The sequence below is a fragment of the Hemitrygon akajei genome, chromosome 19, assembly GCF_048418815.1.
Source record: "Hemitrygon akajei chromosome 19, sHemAka1.3, whole genome shotgun sequence".
In the NCBI taxonomy this organism is placed as follows: Eukaryota; Metazoa; Chordata; class Chondrichthyes; order Myliobatiformes; family Dasyatidae; genus Hemitrygon; species Hemitrygon akajei.
In genome coordinates this window covers 68,479,762-68,498,963 of record NC_133142.1, presented here as the reverse complement: position 1 = coordinate 68,498,963, position 19,202 = coordinate 68,479,762, and the positions used below count along the sequence as shown (strand labels likewise).

The following is a 19,202-nucleotide window of genomic DNA, read 5'->3' as shown; positions in this document are numbered from 1 at the left end:
AAAATCATATCAGCCTGAAGTGCTTTTAATTTCTTTAAGTTCTTTTTCCACTTAATAGATTGGTTCATACCATTCAAATTCCAAGATATTATATTAATTTTATTAACCACCATATTTAAAGTTTAATATAAGATTTTGTATAGTAAGTTATTGCATAAGCACAACTCAAATCTACCAGGAAAAGCAGAGCATGAACTCGATCAGAGATTAAAAAAATGCAACATGATTAACAGAAAAACCTCTCAGGATTGCCCAGTCAGAAAACACCTAATCTAATAACCCCACCCCTTCCCCCCAAAGCCCCAAAACCATCCAATAGGCGGACAGCATACTAAACTACTATCCCCTATCCCCTAGCTCCAATTGGCAGGCTCTTCTCAGAGAGTTATGTATTAACACCACTAGCTAAAGACAAAACAGAAAAAAATGAAGTAAACAATTTCAAATATTTTGATATTATGTCTAACAAAGGTTAGAACCTAACTAACATCACCCATCTTAAATTCATTTAAAATAAGTTCGTCATATATTCAATAAAGGATAAATCCAACCAATTAATGTGTTATGACTAGTGCTAGCCACTTACAAGTCAATAAAAAAGTAAGTAAATATGTGTATATTAAATCCAAAACTATATTAAGTATTAAAGTTTTCCCATTTCAAGGACTCCCAGCTAAGGATTAATCATTCAAATTGCTTGTGAGATGGATTTGAACTCCTTTATGAATCTCCAACCCTCTTCTGGAGAGTTGATCCATTTGGGGCAATCATTAGGTAGAGAGATTCTCAGACGAGCCAGGAAGCGTAAAGAAGGACAATTATTCTTATAAAGTTCAGCCATCACTTCCTGATATTTAACTCTTTCAGCATAGACCTCTGGCGCAAAATCTTCAATTATACGAATGGCTGCCCCGTTAAAGATTAGCTTCCCTTGCTTCCTTGCATCTCAGAGAATCGCTTCTTTAGTTGTAAAATAATGCAGACATAGTATCACATGGTGAGGTTCCATCTCAGGTGAAGGCTTTGGATGGAGAGAACAATGGGCTCTATCTATCATCGGAGGCGCTTCAAGTATCTCACTAAAAGGTGAATACAGCCGGCCCTCCCTATCCACGGGGGATTGGTTCCGAGACCCCCTGGGGATACCAAATATCGCGGATGCTCGTCCCTTATTTAACCTTTATCAGTGCGGTGGACTTTAGGATGCAGCAGAACCCCGGACTTTATTTAACTTGTTCAGAGCAGTGGGCATTAGGACTCGGCATAGCTCTGAATCCGAGGTGTTTCTGTTCATGAAAATAATCATGATCGCAATTGAAAATAAGGTGGAAGTAATAAAGCGATCGGGAAGAGGTGAAACACCATTAGTCATTGGAAAAGCGTTAGGCTACAGTCGGTCAACGATCGGAACAATTTTAATGGAGCATTTGAAGGCCCCACCCCGATGAAAGCTACAATTATTACTAAGCAACGCAGTGGTTTAATTATTGAAATACCGTTTCTTAAGTGTTTTATATGCATAGAAAGGTAAAATATGTACCATTTACTAAGACAAACGTTTGACTGACTGACGCTAAATAATACCGGATGTACCTGTTCTGACCTCAAATCCGACTTAAAGACGGACTCAGGAATGGAACTCATTCATAACCTGGGAACTGCCTGTACTTTTAAGTCATTTCCAGATTACTTATAATACATAATACAATGTAAATGCTATGTAAGTAGTTGTTATACTGTATTGTTTAGGGAATAATGACAAGAAAAATAGTCTGTACATGCTCAAACGAGTGCTGTAGGGAGAACTTCCGGGTCTTCCTGATCCGCGGTTGGTTGAATCCGTGGATGAGGAGGGCCGACTGTATAACATATCTGTAAAATATTTCAATGGCACACTGGATTCCGTATTTTCAGACAAACCCAGTATGCGTAAATTCATCCTGTGGCTTCTACTTTCCAGATCAACTGTTTTCTTCTTAATTCTCGATATTTCCGAAGTATCCTCATTAATTTTCTTTTCCATAGCCGATATCTTTAATTCTTGTTCTTTAAAAACTTGATTCATTGCCTCCTGTTCTCTTTCAATTCTGTTAGTAGTCTTCTTGAGCACCTCAGATTGGGTTTCCAGATTGCCACAAGATTCCTGGATGACAGAAATAATTTTTTTCAAACTTTTCATTAGCCTTCACCAGGTTATCAATCTTAGTATTCATATCTTACATTAAAGAGAGCATTCTTTCTGAATAAAGACTTCCACTGATGGCTCTGTTGGGTTGGTTTCAGCAACAGTTTTTCCAGCTTTTTAAAAAAAAAATTTTAAATCCCTGCCATCATAATTAAATCGTAAAACCTTCAGTAAAGGTAATAAATCTTCAAACTTTAAACAGATCGAGCAGTTATTAAAGTTAGGAGCAGCGCATACATGTCCTACTCCATGGACTGACAACAGGAGACACCTCCAGCAGCAGCTCAATGAAATACATAATCTAGCAGAGAGAAAATAATAGTAATAAATAAAATAAAATAAAATAAATAATAATAAATAAACAAGTAAATCAACAATGTATATTGAATAGATTTTTAAAAATGCAAAAATAGAAATACTGTATATTTTAAAAAAGTGAGGTAGTGTCCAAAGACTCAATGTCCATTTAGGAATCGGATGGCAGAGGGGAAGAAGCTTCCTGAATCACTGAATGTGTGCCTTCAGGTTTCTGTACCTCATACCTAATGGTAACAGTGAGAAAAGGGCATGCCCTGGGTGCTGGAGGTCTTTAATAACAGATGCTGCCTTTCTGAGACACCACTCCCTAAAGACATCCTAGGTACTTTGTAGGCTAGTACCCAAGATGGAGCTGACTAGATTTACAACCATATGCAGCTTCTTTTGGTTCTGTGCAGTAGCTCCTCCATACCAGACAGTGATGCAGCCTGTCAGAAGGCTCTCCACGTTACAACTATAGAAGTTCTTGAGTGTATTTGTTGATATGCCAATTCTCTTCAAACTCCTAATAAAGTATAACCGCTGTCTTGCCTTCTTTATGACTACATCGATATGTTAGGACCAGGTTGAATACTCAGAGATCTTGACACCCAGGAACTTGAAGCTGCTCACTCTCTCCACTTCTGATCCCTCTATGAGGAGTGGTATGTGTTCCTTTGTCTTACCCTTTCTGAAATCCACAATCAGCTCTCTTGTCATACTGACAGTGAGTTCCAGGTTGTTGCTGCAGCACCACTCCACTAGTTGGCATATCTCATTCCTGTACACCCTCTCATCACCACCTGAGATTCTACCAACAATGGTTGTAACATCAGTAATTTATAGATGGTATTTGAGCTATCCCTAGCCACACAGTCATGTGTATATAAAGAGTAGAGCAGTGGGCTAAGCACACACCCCTGAGGTGCATAGAACCATAGAACATTACAGCACAGAAACAGGCCTTTTGGCCCTTCTTGGCTGTGCCGAACCATTTTCTGCCTAGTCCCACTGTCTGGCACCCGGGCCATATCCCTCTAAACCCCTCTCATCCATATACCTGTCCAAGTTTTTCTTAAATGTCAAAAGTGAGCCTACATTCACCACCTCATCTGGCAGCTCATTACACACTCCCACCATTCTCTGCGTGAAGAAGCCCCCCCAATGTTCCCTTTAAACTTTTCCCCCTTCACCCTTAACCCATGACCTAGTGTTGATCGTCAGCAAACAGGATAAGTTATCACCAATCCGCACAGACTGTGGTCTTCTGGTTAGGAAGTCAAGGATCCAATTGCAGAGGGAGGTACAGTGGCCCAGGTTCTGCAACTTCTCTATCAGGATTGTGGGAATGATGGTATCAAATGCTGAGCTATAGTCAATGAACACCATCCTGACGTAGGTGTTTGTGTTGTCCAAGTGGTCTAAAACCGAGTGGAGAGCCATTGAGATTGCATCTGCCGTTGACCTATTGTGGCGATAGGCAAATTGCAATGAGTCCAGGTCCTTGCTGAGGCAGGAGTTCAGTCTAGTCATGACCAACCTCTCAAAGCAATTCATCACTGTCGATGTGAGTGCTACTGGGTGATAGTCATTAAGGCAGCTCACATTATTCTTCTTAAGCGCTGGTATAATTGTTGCCTTTTTGAAGCAAGTGGGAACTTCTGCCCATAGTAGTGAGAGGTAGAACAATGTCCTTGAAAAATGACTATATGACATATATGAAGAAATCTGCAGATGCTGGAAATTCAAACAACACACACAAAATGCTGGTGGAACACAGCAGGCCAGGCAGCATCTATAAGGACCTTCATCAAGGACTTGATGAAGGGTCTCAGCCCGAAACATCAACAGTGCTTCTCCTTATAGATGCTACCTGGCCTACTGTGTTCCACCAGCATTTTGTGTGTGTTGTTATATGTATAGTATCTGAAATACATCTTATGGAAATGTTTGATGATGAACTTCAAGAAAAAAATAAATGCACAAAAAGAAGTGACTAGAATAGATTAACTGTAGTTTCAAAACTCGCCCACAAGGGGTGGCGCTGGCCATCGACGGCGACAGCGTGACGGAGCTGCAATTCCAACACAGGCCATCGACAGCGCGACGGAGCTGCAATTCCAGCACAGGCCATCGACAGCGCGACGGAGCTGCAATTCCAGCACAGGCCATCGACAGCGCGACGGAGCTGCAATTCCAGCAAAGGCCATCGACAGCGCGACGGAGCTGCAGTTCCAACGCTGGCCATTGGTGGCGCGTCAGGCCCGTCGTTCCGGTTGCTTGGTGATGGCAAAGCCGTGGCTGTCGTCTGGCCTGTTCCCGCCGACTTGTGGAAACCCGAGTCGGAAGAGACATGAATAAAAACGCGTCCCTGGGAAATGCCGAGACTCCGCGGCTTCCTGTGCAGCCGTAGCAGTGGTAATCAGGATGGAGCAATACGTGGTCGTCAGGACGGTGGGGAGAGGCAGCTACGGAGAGGTGCAGTTGGTGAGGCACGGCAGGGACGTGAAGCAGGTAAAAACGGGCGGCAGTGGTAGGCACAGGCCAGGCACAGGCACCTTTCCCTGTTGCGGACAAAGGAGCTGTCGACAGCAACCTCTGGGCAGGACGGCTCACTGAACAAACACACCCCTGGTCTGATTCCGAGACTGGGACCCACTCCAGTATGACTCTCAGCCACCTTAAACGCCATCAGACACTCTCCCCATATTCCAACTGCACTCCTTACCCTCACCACTCAAAACCTCACTCCTCACTGTCCATTTCAGTCACGTGATCGCTCTTCAGTCTATTCTCACTCCTCATAGTCCGTTCTCACTCTTACTCTTCACAGGCGCACCTTCAAACTTCAGTCTGGCCTGCAGTCCTCAGTCTGACCCTAAATCAATAAGTAGCCGGACATGGATCTTTACTCAGGTCTCCATCTCCTAGTATTGGTCCATAGTCTGCAGCCTGAGGAACCTCAATCATCTTTTTACCCCCTGATCAAATACTCATTCACACTTTAAATCCCAATCCCAGCATTTGCTCTGTTAAACCACATACACAAAATGCTGGAGGAACTCAGAAGGCTAAGCAGCATCTATGGAAAAGAATAAACAGTCGACATTTATTAACTCGGAGATGTGAGTTAAGGTAGGCTTTTATTGGCTGGAAGAAAGCACAAGCAGCAAGCAACCACCACACAACATCCTAGAGACTGAGGAAGGAGCAGTGCCTCCAATCACCTTTATACAGGGGTCTGTGGGAGGAGCCACAGGAGCAGTCAGTGGGGGGGGGGGGGGGGTGTCCAGACAGGTATATGTAGTTCCCCACAGTTTCTGGCTGAGACCCTTCAGCAGGACTGGGGGGGGGGGGGGTGGGGAAGATGAGGAGTCGGGGTTAAAAGGAGTGGTGTGGGGTGGAAGAAACATAAGGTGATGGGTGAAAGCTGGATAGGGGAAGGGGTGAAGTAAAGAGCCGGGAAGTTGATTTGTGAAAGAGGTACAGGGGTGGAGAAGGGGGAAACTGATAGGAGAGGACAGAAGAAAGAAAAAGGGGAGGAGCATCAGAGGGAGGCGATGGGCAGGCAAGGAGATAGGGTGAAAGAGGGAAAAGGGGATGGGGAGTGGTGAAGGAGAGGGTTGGCATTACTGGAAGATCGAGAAATTGATGTTCATGCCATCAGGTTGGAAGTTACCCAGACGGAATATAAGATGTTGTTCCTCCACCTGCGTGTGGCCTCATTGCAACAGTAGAGACATGGATAAACATATCGAAATGGGAAAGGGAAGTGGAATTAAAATGGGTGGCCACTGGGAGATCCCGCTTTTTTTGGCGGACAGAGCGTAGGTGCTCAGCGAAGCAGTTTCCCAATCTACGTCGGGTCTCACTGATATACAGTAAGTAAATGACCCCAACAGACTCACAGGTGAAGTGTCGCCTCATCTGGAAGGACTTTTTGGAGCCCTGAATGGTAATGAGGGAGGAGGCCACACTCAGGTTGGAGAAACAACACCTTGTATTCTGAGGCATGAACATTGATTTCTCAAATACCTGCCCTTAATGCCTGCCCTTCCAATCTCTCACCTTATCTCCTTGCCTGCCCAGTGCCTCCCTCTGGTGTTCCTGTCCCTTTTCTTTCTTCCATGGCCTTCTGTCCTCTCCTATTAAATTACCCTTTTTCCAGCCTTGTATCTTTTTCACCAATCAACTTCCCAGCTCTTTACTCCACAGCTCCCCCTCCCTGTTACACCTTTCACCTTGTGTTTCTCCCTCCCCTCACTTCTTAACTCTACTCCTTATCTTTTTTTCTCCAGTTCTGCTGGAGGGTTTCGGGTCGAAACATCAGCTGTTTCTCTTTTCCATAGATGCTGCCTGGCCTGCTGAGTTCCTTCAGGATTTTTGTGTGTGTTGCTTGGATTTCCAGCATCACAGATTTTCTCTTGTTTGTGATTTGCTTTATTATCTCTCCTATAAATTATATCTCATTTGTGGCCCTTCCATTTAATATGTAAATAAAGAATAAGGTGTACCACATAACTTTGTATCTTCTAAATAAATTTTGAAGTGATATTCTTAACTCTGTCACCTTAGGTTAATTCATGTCAAACTGTACCTTCTAACATTTCTCCAAACTGTTGCTGCAAAATCACACTAATTCAAATAGTGATAGTGCTACTGAATTTACATTGATGCTGAAGATATGCATCAGTTGTATTTTTTTAAGTTTTCTTGAGTATTTGTGGACTGTGATCTATGTCATATTTACATTCTGACATGACCTGAGTAGCATATGGGCTTCTTAAGTTTCCTAGAAAATTCAAAGGCTATTTTACAGATGATGAACAGTTTTGTGCAGAAAGCAAACACTGAAACTGAAATTGCAGTTTTGTTTTCATGTATAGCTCTACACTTTCAAAAGACAGCAATTTATTATGCATGATTAGAATTGCAATATTGATCAATGTTCCAAGTTATGCTTCATACTGTATTGTGATCTGCCAAGCCACATATTGCAGATCACAGTTCAGTTTGTAGCTGGTAACTCCTTCAACTTTGTTGTAATTGAAGAAATTTGAAAATTGGCATTAGGTCAACTAACTTTTGAACATTATAAAACTCGAGACAGCTTTTAGTTGATCAGGAACAAAACCAGATCTCCTGTCTAAACTAGACTGTTAGCATGTTAGTTTAGCTTCAGATTGAATCCTTGCATTTCTGCTCTGTTGTTATTCCCAAAATTTAAAGTAATTATAGGGAAAGAGAAAAACCTGGGAAAAAGAAACAGGAGACAATGTAAACAGGAGATTCTACGATGCTGGAGGCACACAAAATGCTGGAGGAACTCAACAGATCAGGCAACATCTATGGAAATGAGTAAACAATTGATGTTTATCAGAGTGTGTGTGTGTGTGTGTGTAGCCAATAGGAATAATTTGCATGAATAAGGAAATCAAAATTGGATTAAAGGGAGTATTGCACAATGTTTGGCTTTGTTGAGTTTGTTCCTGATACATGGTTCATGAAATGGGAAATTTTCATTTCATTGCAGTGACATCTTTCGCCTTGGTCAGCACAATGTTTTTATCAAATATTTAACTGTTTTCGTTTTTTTCACTTAGCTAAATAAAAATGTCTGAAAATGTAATGCTTTTATTTGTGTAAGGTCGTTCAAAATCACAGAATGTCTCAAGTGTTTTGTAACCAATGAAGTATTTTTACTGGTTATTGTTGGTGTTTAGGAATAGTGGGAGCTATTTTAAACACAGTAATATAATGCAGAAACGGAAATAAATAATTGGTTTTAGGTGGTGGTGCATGGATATTTGTTGAACAGTATACAGTCTTAGGCAATTTTAAACATTTCTGTAAAAGTGAAGATGCTTTCAAAAATAATGAAATTATAAGTTTCTAAGTATGAAAAAGATACTATAAAGAGCAGGAAACAGTAAAAAATTAAATGTGTATTTGGTGTGACCTTTAAAACTGCATCAGTTCTCTTAGGTACACTGTCATGCCATTTTATAAGAAAATTGTTTGGTAGGTTGTTCCAAATGTCTTGGAGAACTTGTCACAGTTGTGCGGATTTTGGCTGTGTCGCTTGATTCTGTCCCTCCAAGCAATCCCATGTAGCCTCGAACATGTTGAGATCAGGACTCTGTAGAAGCCATGCTATCTGTTGCAGAATTCCTTTTCACTGTTCTTTATGACCTTGGCCATGTGTTTAGGGTTATTGTTGTGCTGCAGAATGAAGTTCAGACCATTCAGATACCTCGCTGATGGTATTGCATGAAAGAAGAGAATCTGCTTGTACTTCTCAGCATTGAGGATTCCATTGATTCCGACCAGATCACCAACTCTATTTGCAGAAATGCAAACCAAACCTGCAGGGAACCTCTGCCATGCTTCAAAATGAAATTCCTGTCTTCTGAAAAATTCTGCTCGGGAGAGACCTTGCTCATACAGGATGACCACCTTGCTCACTTTTGCCATGGTGTAAGAAATGATAAATTGTCACATCTACCATGCCCTCACCTTTTAGTTGGTTGTCCTTCACCCAGTTTGATTCCTTATACACCCATATGATTTGAGCTTCTTCGCGGGTTTGTGGATGGTATTAATCCGGTATTTCTTAAAGATCTTGGTGATCCTTCCAGAAGCCATGGAAATATAGGGTAGACAGGCAGTAGCAATGGGTTCCTCCTTGTTGTTAAATTCCCTGGGGTTTCCATCAGCCCTTTTAAGGGCCCGATTGATTTCAGTCAACTTGTGTCTATTCTGTAGGAACGTTGTGTGTAATCGTCTTATTTGTTCAGGGGGACTGTCCAGATCCAAATTAGTTTTGACCATAGGATTGACTTCAATAGCACAAAACTACTGTGCTGTGCCAATGGCTTTTTGGACTGTCTAGTAAAGGAAGCCATTGAAATAAACCTAGAGGAAAAGAATTTTAACAAAGATGAAGGTCTCACTGTAAGTAAGGATTGTAAGCAAGGTGGGAAATCAGAAACTTGATTGGGTGAGGACTAACCAATTAGGAGGGATGGACTGCAGGGGTACAAATACCACTGGACTAGACGTGCCCAGGCATTGTCTCTTATGAAGATGACAGAATTTGTCACAAAACGTCAGTTATAATTGATACCTGATTCCGGCTGGAAGCCTGAGAAAAGTTTTTTCACCTATTCAATCTTTCATTATAACTCAGGTCCTCCAGTCCTGGCAACATCCTTGTAAGAACTCAGCAGGTCGGGCAGCATCCGTTGAAAGAAGCAGTCAGCGTTTCGGGTCAAAACCCTTCGTCAGGACTAAAGAAGGAGGGGGCAGGGGCCCTATAAAGAAGGTGGGGAGAGGGTGGAAAACCAATCAGTAAAGATCAAGGGGTGGGGGAGGGGAAGCAGGGAGGGGATAGGCAGGAGAGGTGAAGAAGGAATCTAAGGGGAAAGCACTATGGGTAGTAGAAGAAGGCAGAATCATGAGAGATGATAGGCAGCTAGAAGAGGGGACAGAGTAGAGGTGGGATGGGGAAGGGAGAAGGAGAGAATTACTGGAAGTTGGAGAATTCGATGTTCATACCAAGGGGCTGGAGACTACCCAGACGGTATATGAGATACTGTTCCTCCAACCAAAGTTTGGCCTCATCATGGCAGTAGAGGAGGCCCTGTATGGACATATCCGAATGGGAATGAGAGGGAGAGTGGAAGTGAGTGGCAACCAGGAGATCCTGTCTGTTGTGGCGGACGGAGCGTAGGTGCTCGACGAAGTGGTCCCCCAATCTGCGTCGGGTCTCGTCTATGTAGAGGAGGCTGCACTGGGAGCACCAGATGCAATAGATTACCCCAACAAACTCACAAGTGAAGTGTTGCCTCACCTGGAAGGACTGTTTGGGGCCCTGAATAGTGGTAAGAGATGAGGTGTAGGGACAGGTGTAGCACTTACGCTTGCAGGGATAAGTGCCAGGTGGGAGATCTGTGGGGAGGGATGTGTGGACCAGGCAGTTGCGGAGGGAACAATCCCTGCGAAAAGCAGAGAGGGGTAGAGAGGGAAAGATGTCCTTAGTGGTGGGGTCCTGTTGAAGGTGGCGGAAGTTGCGGAGGATAATATGCTGGATCCGGAGGCTAGTGGAGTGATAGGTGAGGACAAGGGGGACACGGTCCCTGTTGTGGTGACGGGAGGATGGGGTGAGGGCTGATCACTTTCTCCAGATCAAGGGTGTGGCTATGGGTACTCGCATGGGCCCTAGCTATGCCTGCCTCTTCGTGGGTTATGTGGAACAATCTATGCTCCAAATCTATACTGGTACTGCTCCCCAACTTTTCCTTCGATACATTGACGACTACATTGGTGCTGCTATCTGCCCCCATGCTGAGCTCATCAATTTCATTGACTTTGCCTCTCACTTTCACCCAGCCCTCAAATTCACTTGGTCCACTTCTTTCCCCTTTCTCGATCTCTCGGTTTCCATCTCTGGAGATAGACTGTCCACTGACATCTTCTATAAACCCACTGACTCCCATAACTACCTTGATTATAGCTCTTCCCACCCTGCCAAATGCAAAAATTCTATTCCCTATTCCCAGTTCCTCCTTCTCTGCTGCATCTGCTCCAAGGATGAGGCTTTCCGTTCAAGGACATCCCAGATGTCCTCTATCTTTACGAATTGTGGTTTCCCTTCTGCTGTCATCAATGATGCTCTCACCCGCATCACCTCCATTTCCCGCACTTCAGCCCTCACCCAATCCTCCCGTCACCACAACAGGGGCCGTGTCCCCCTTGTCCTCACCTATCACTCCACTAGGTACGTCTTGATTTGACCACAGCATCTGCAGTGCACTTAGTGTTAACATCCTTGTAAATTTTTTCTGTATTCTTTCAATCTTATTTACAGCTTTCCTTTAGATAGGTGATCAAAACTACACATATACTCTGAATTAGGCCTCACCAATGTCTTATACAACTTCAACATAACATCCCCATCTCTTCTTGTCAGTATTTTGATCTATGAAGGCCAATGTGCCAAGACCTTTCTTAATGACCCTATCTACCTATCAATCACAATTCAATGAATTATGGGCCTGTATTCCAGATCCCTTTGTTCTACCACATTCCTTAGTACCTTACCATTCACAGTGTATGACCTACCCTAATTGGTCCTGTTGAAGTGGAACAGCTCACACTTGTCTACATTAAATTACATCTGCTATTTTTCCAGCTGGTCCAGAACCCGTTTCAAGCTTGGATAGTCTTCCTTGCTGTCCACTACACCCTAAGTCTTTGTGTCATCCTAAAATTTGCTGATCCAGTTAACAATAATATCATCCAGATTGTTGATATAGATGACACAACACCCTGATCCCTGCAGCACTCCATTAGTCACAGACCTCCAGCCAGAGAAGCAACCATCTACTATCACTGTCTGGCTTCTCCTGCAGAGCCAATGTCTAATCCAATTTACTACCTCATCTTGAATGCAAAGTGACTGAACCTTCTTGACCAACCACCCATGCAGGACCTTGTCAAATGCCTTACTAAAGTCCAGAGCCTTTCCTTCATCAATTTTCCTGGTAACATCCTCTCAAAACTCGATAAGATTGCTTAGATATGACCTACCATTTTCAAAGTCATGCTGACTATCCCTAATCTATCACGGTCTTTCCAAATATACCCAGTGTCTTAGAATACCTTCCAATAACTTATCCTCTTCTGATGTTAGGCTCACTGGCCTATAATTTCCTTGTTTATTCTTAGAGCCTCTCTTAAACAGCAGAACAATATTAGCTATCATCCAATCCTCCGGTACCTTACCTGTTGTTAAAGATGGTTTGCTAGTTTCTGTACTTGCCTCCCTCAGACTCTGTGGATTTATCCACCCTGATTTTGCCTCAAGACAGCAAACACCGCCTCCTCTCTCATCTGTATAGGGTCTGTGATCTTGCTGCTGCTTTGCCTCACTTCTATAAACCTTGTGTCTATCTCTCGAGTAAATAGAAATGCAAATAATCAATTTAAGATCTCTCATATCTTTTTGGTTCCAGACATAGATATCCATTGTGATCTTCCAGAGGACCAATTTTGTCCCTTGCAATCGTTTTGCTCTTAACATATCTGTAGAAGCCCTTAGGATTCTCCTACACCTTGTTTGCTAGAGCAACTTCATTCCTTCTTTCAGCCCTCATGATTTCTTTAAGTCTTTTCTTGTATTTCTTCTACTCCTCAAAGTATCTAATTTGTTCCTACCTGCTTATACCTGGTATGCACCTTTAACCAGGGCTTCAATACCTTTTAAAAACCAAGGTTCCTTAAACCTTTTATCCTTCCCTTTTATTCTGACAGGCAGTTACAAGCTTTGTACACTCATAATTTAATTTTTGAAGAGCTCCCAAATACCAAGTATATGTTTGCCAGAAAACAGTCTGTCCCTATCCACACTGAAAAAATTCTTTTTGAAACCATTAAAATAGGTCTTTCTCAAATTCAGAATCTCAATCCGAGGACCAGACCTATCCTTTTCCATAATTGCACTAATTGCATTAATTTCCATAATTGAAACTAATGGCACTGTGATCACTTGAAGCAAAATGTTCCCCTACACAAACTTCTGTCACCTGCTGTGTCTCATTCCCTAATAGGAGTTCAAGTATTGCACACTGTCATTGGGACTTCTATGTCCTATGTTTAGGAAACTTTCCTAAACACATCTGACAAACTTTATAACATCTGGTCCTTTTATAGTATGGGAGGTCCTGTTAATATGTGGAAGGTTAAAATCACCTATTATCACAACCTTGTGTTTCTTGCGACAGTCTGTGATCTCTACAAATTTGTTCCTCTAAATCCCGCAGTCTGTGGGTAGCCTATAATCCTATAATATAGGCCCATTAACATGGTCATGTCTTTCTTATTCCTCAGTTCCACCCATAAGGCCCCACTAGACATGTTTTCCAGTCTGTCCAGGCAGAGCACTGCTGTGAAATTTTTGTTGACTTGTAATGCCATCTGTTGCACTTTAATCCCTCCCTCTCTATCATGTCTAAAATAACAGGACCCCAGAATATTGAGCTGCCAGTCCTGCCCCTCCTGCAACCAAGTCTCCCTAATAGCCACAATATCATAATCCCATGAGTTGATCCACGTCCTGAGCTCATTTGCCTTTCTTACAATACTTCTTGCATTGTAATGTGTGTAACTCAGAACATTAGTCTCCGTGCTCGACCTTTTGACTAACACATACAAAATGCTGGAGGAACTCAGCAGACCAGGCAGCATCTATGGAAATAAGCACAGTCAATGTTTTGGGCAGAAACCCTTCGACTGTGGCTTTTTCCATAGATGCTGCCTGGCCTGCTGAGTTCCTCCAGCATTTTGTGTGTGTTGCTTGGTTTTCCAGCATCTGCAGATTTTCTCTTGTTTGTGATTCGACCTTTTGACTCCTGACTTTGTCTGAGGTAGTTGTACTGTCGTATCTGTTCCGGCACTCTAGTTCCCATCCCTCAGCAGGTCTAGTTTAACCCCTGCAAACCTTCCCACTAGGACATTAATCCCCTTCCAGCCTAAGTACAAATCATCCCTTCTGTGAAAGTTTCACCTTTCCTGAAAGAGAGCCCAGAGATCCAAAAATTCGATTCCCTCCCTCCTACACCAACTCCTTAGCCAGGTGTTAAACTGCATGATCTTCATATTTCTGGCCTTCCAAGGATGTGGCATGGGTGGTAATCCTGAGATCACAACCCTGGAGCTCCTGACTCCCTGAACTCTCTTTGCAGAACCTCATCACTGTTCCTAGCTTTGTCATTTTACCTACAAGAACCATGACATCTGGCTGTTCACTCTTCCATTTAAGAATGCTGAGGACTCAATCGAGATGAGATCCACTGGTACCCAGGAAGCAACATACCATCTGGGAATCTCATTCTCATCCACAGAACCTCCTTTCTGTTCCCCTAACGAACCCTTATCACCATAGCTCGCCTCTTTTCTCTCCTTCCCTTCTGAGCCACAGAGCCAGACTCAGTGCCAGAGACCTGACTTCTGTGACTTTCCTCTACTAGATCATTCTCCCCCCCCCCCCCCCGCCCCCAGTAGTATCCAAAGTGGTATACCTGTTGTTGAGGGGATAACCACAGGGGTACTCTGCACTGGCTCTTTAACCCCTTTCTCCCTTACTGTCTTTCTTCCAGTTTCCGTGTCCTACACCATGGGTGTAACTACCTCTCTATACATCCTGTCCATCACCCCTTCAGCCTCCTGAATGATCTGGAGTTCATCCATTGCTAGATCTTACTCCTTAACATGGAGTATTAAAAGTTGCAGCTGGATGTACTTCTTGCAGGTGAAGTTGTCAGAGATCTCCCTGCCTTTGCACATCCCACAGGAAGAGCATTCAACTATCCTGCCTGGCATCCCTACTGCTCTAACTGTGTAATTATGAAGAAGGAAATAATGAATAAACTAAAAAATATCTACAAACAGCTTTTCACCTTCCCTCACTCAAGCCTCTCCTCGCTGAAGCCTCGAAGAGCTAAAGCCTCAAAAACCCCACTCTAGCATTGTACACTCCAACAAATGCCACTCTGCTTGCCCCTATCTTATTTTAATTTACATTTGCTAATGAATCTAAATCTCTGCTGTTAAATACTGAAACTCCTGTGAATCACTGCTTTTTAATGCACACACACCAACCTTAGCGAGTTATTCCTTTCTCACTCCCCACGTCTTATTGGCTGCTGTTCAAACCTTAATGAAGTACATGGTTGTTTACCTTGTTTATTTAGGCCCCATATCTCATTTCCATTGCTGAACTGATGCCTTTTGGCACGGTAGCTTCTGAGCTGGAGGGAGTGGGGACAGAGGCATCCACGCTATCAGAAGCTCTGCTGCAGAACATTCTGTCTGATTGTGCTTTATATGGCATTGAAATGTTTACATATTTCCTCGATAGTAGATTATTGTGAGAAATTTGCCTCTATACCACCTGTATCTGTCTGTGCTACCTTGTTAATTAATTCCTATAAATACAAGTTTACATTTCCAACAAGGAATAACATTTTGGTAAGTGAGCTTGCACATACTCTTCCAACAACTGCCAGAACAATCAGGTCATGTACAAACGTTTGTAGATAAATGATGTCAATTCAAATGTACTGCTGATTAAAAGTTGATGCTGCCATTTTGCAGTGCCACAGACCAGCCTATGTATTGGCTAACTGCAGTTTATAGAGTGTTAATTAGCATATAGGTCAGCCCCACAACCCTACTCATCACCACCAAAGCTGCTTAACGGGATTGTAAAGACCTTGCTGATTATTCTTTGTGGCAGGTAACCACTTGTTCACATTTTGGCCTATCCTGTACTTGAGTAAAGTTTCAGCAGTTTGTGGGGTATGATCTGCTTGTTGCTGCTGCACTCATTTTATTCAAAGGCTTGTGCTAAAATCTACTTATTACAAACATGTGGCATTATACAGCTTTGTCTTGTAAAGATTCTTTTAATGTGGAAAATGAAAAGGAACTTTGAAGAATGAATTAGGAAGACTTAGAGAAGAAAGGCTCCAACAGGAGAGGACTTGTGTAGCAATTTTATTTCTTCTCGAAGAAAAGGCGTTGAAAATAAATACTCTGTATTTTACCCAATGCTTTTGCATTTTGATAAGCCAGTGAAGTAAACACCTATGGTTATGGTGAAATGTTATTGAATTTCCAGTATGTTGTCAAGAAACTGAATTTGAGAAGTGTTTCCGGTCGTGAGCGCAAAGCAGCAGAACAAGAAGCCCAGCTTTTATCCCAGCTTCGACATCCTAATATTGTAACCTACAGAGAATCATGGGAAGGAGATGATGGAATTTTATACATCGTGATGGGTTACTGTGAAGGTGGAGATTTGTATCACAAACTGAAGGAACAGAAGGGCAAATTGCTGCCAGAAAGTCAAGTCGTGGAATGGTTTGTTCAGATTGCCATGGCATTACAGGTACAGTTCTGTATATCAGAAGCTAGGAAATGCATCTACATTTTAAAAAAAAAGAGTCCTTGGTGGGGTGGGTAAAATTGACAATGTGTGGGCTACTAGTTAATTGCACCAAGTTGTTAGCATAGCTCAGCACTGAACTGGCTCTGTGGCTGTGGACCTACTTTCAGGGACTCTGCAGTTCATGTTCTGTGCATTGTTTGCTATTTTTTTCCTTTTTGCATGATTTATTCTTTTTCATACTTTGGATGATCGACTGCCTTTGCAGTGTGGGGTTGTTTAGTAAATTCTATTGTGAAAAGAGATCTAGTGCCTTCCCACCGTATATGATGAATAAACACCTCTTGGGCTTCCAACCATTTGGCGGAGTTTATCATTGAAACTTCGGTTACGATTGATACCTCTACCCCAGCTGGAAGCCCGAGAAGAGTTTACTCAAATTCTATTGTGTTTCTTTGTCTTGTGGCCGTCTGAAAGAAGATGAATCTCAATGTTGTATATAGTATACATATTTTGATAATAAATGTACTTTGAATTCATAAATTAACGGAATAAAATATTGGGCTACAGTTTTTGAGGAGTTTTCATGGGCCAAATTTGATTCATTATGTTAAATGCCACTTACACCCATCTTTTCCTCACCTAATGGTCCCCCATGTTGAAAATCCCTCACACCTTGGATAGTCAGTCAAGAACTGAGAGAGAGAAGGCAATATTGTTACGTGATTCCAACTTGACCTGCATAGTCAACAAGAAGGATTCTGGAAATGTTTGCTTCCCACTGATGCTAGCTGCCATAGATAGAAGAATAGGAGAGTTGAGAAGGGAGAGGCAAGAGAGATTGAGAAGGAGTAGAAAAAGACAGGAGCAAAAAGAAATTAAAAGGGAGGGAATAGGGAAAGATAAAGAGTGAACAAAAGAGAGTGGGTCAGAGGTGTTCATAGAAAGTGTAAGAAGAAGCAGAAAATGTCAAGCCTCTAGTTACATACAGTCTAGATTAGAATCCCATCATGCATGCTTTAATTTCAAAAATGGAATGTGGGTGATTCTGTACCCCTTTTCTGGCATTGGTTCGGGGTAGTCAACAGCTCAACTGTGAGCTCTGCCTAGGTCCAGACACTCATCGACTCTACCATCTGAAACTGACTGCAGTTTATCTCCATCTACATCAGACACAAAAACCCAATGTAGATGGAGAGTAAGGGACAATCACTTTCTGTCCTTGTGGAAAAGCCAACAAGCCAGCATTTAAACTCTGTTAAACTACTCAGCTTTCATGTAACCCTGTACATAATGTTTGCATTTGTTCTTTCTCTGTCTAAAACCCTTCATTGGAATGCATTGGAGTTCTGTACATCAGGTTGAATTTGTAAAATCATAAAAAATAACAATTCAGGTATTTTTGGATTGAATATTGCAAATGGTTAATGTTGAGTATCACATTTGAAACAGAAGCTTTACAATGAATGAGATCTATGCATGCTTTGTTACAGTATTTACATGAAAAACAGATCCTGCATAGAGATCTTAAAACTCAAAACATCTTCTTAACAAAATCAAACATCATAAAAGTTGGAGACCTGGGCATAGCCAGAGTGTTGGAGCACCAGCATGATATGGCCAGTACTCTGATTGGAACACCGTATTACATGAGCCCTGAACTCTTCTGCAATAAACCTTACAACCACAAGGTAAAGTGCTATGATATAACTTTACTGTGCTTTTGGTTAGAAAATGTTTGCAAAATATTTAAATATATCTTTCTGTTAGCATTACTACATCCGGTTTGTGTTTTTTTTACCTCCCTTTAAGTTCTCTTTGTGTTGAACAGAAACACACGAAGAGCACTTGGCCTGCACAGCGGTTTTCATATTATAAACCAGAACAACATCTAGAAGTTTCAAAACACTGCAATTATGACTTGATCCTTGTCTGTATCCAGCAATTCCAACTTCGTCATTGCCTTTAGTTTGAATTTATTTATTATATATTTATAGAGATACAGCATGAAACAGGCCTTTCCGGCCCTTCAAACCGCACCACCCAGCAACCCCCAATTTAATCCTAGCTGGACGTCTGGTTCAGAGTTCAACCCAGCATTATTTGTAAGGAGACTGTACATCCTCCCTGTGGAATGTGGGTTTTCTCCAGGTGCTCCGGTTCCTTGCACGGTTCAAAGACATACCAGTTAGCAGGTTAATTGATCATTGTAAATTGTCCCACGATTAGGCTAGGCTGAGGTAAAATTGGGGTTGCTGGGTAGTGTGGCTCAAAGTGCTGGAAGAGGGTCTGTTCTGTGCTGCATCTCTAAATAAAGTAAATTTAAAATAAATAAATAGAATCTAACATAACTGACAGGCTTGTTGTTTTGTTGAATGGAAAATGCCCCATGGGTGGGTCGATTACGAAAACAGACAGGTTACCTGCTGATAAACATGAGATGACAAATTGGGTAACCTACCCATGTTACCTGATGCCTGGGTAGATGTTGTAAAGAGTCTAATTTGGGGGATCACAAACTAGTGTGAAGTAAATGCATGAGATGGAGAGTAGTTGGATTGGGAGAAGTGTTTGAATGCAGGAATGAGAGATTGTTTCAGTTAGAGAGCATGCACAACTCCTGCAAAGTTGAAAGTAGCTTTATTTGGAATGGGGAAAGGAAGGATGGGGTCAGCATTTCTGGTTTATTTTGAAATTTGGATGAGCACATCTTTTGTAATCCTTTCACTTTAGCTATTGGGTATATCTAACACAGCAAGCTCAGCTGGCCAGCAT

At 42.3% G+C, this 19,202-nt stretch overlaps 1 protein-coding gene across 3 annotated transcripts in view; it reads left to right on the top strand.

Moving 5' to 3' along the window:
• Positions 1-4,738: 4,738 nt before the first annotated feature.
• Positions 4,739-19,202, top strand: part of nek4 (NIMA-related kinase 4) — a 63,529-nt gene continuing 49,065 nt past the window's right edge. For 2 of the 3 annotated variants that reach the window (XM_073072717.1, XM_073072718.1), the window contains exons 1-3: positions 4,739-4,996; positions 16,164-16,430; positions 17,921-18,118. In XM_073072717.1, coding sequence (XP_072928818.1) covers positions 4,910-4,996; positions 16,164-16,430; positions 17,921-18,118 — 552 coding nt within the window. In that variant the 5' untranslated portion in view covers positions 4,739-4,909. The remainder of the gene's footprint in view (positions 4,997-16,163; positions 16,431-17,920; positions 18,119-19,202) is intronic. The other variant, XM_073072719.1, reaches the window with a different exon arrangement.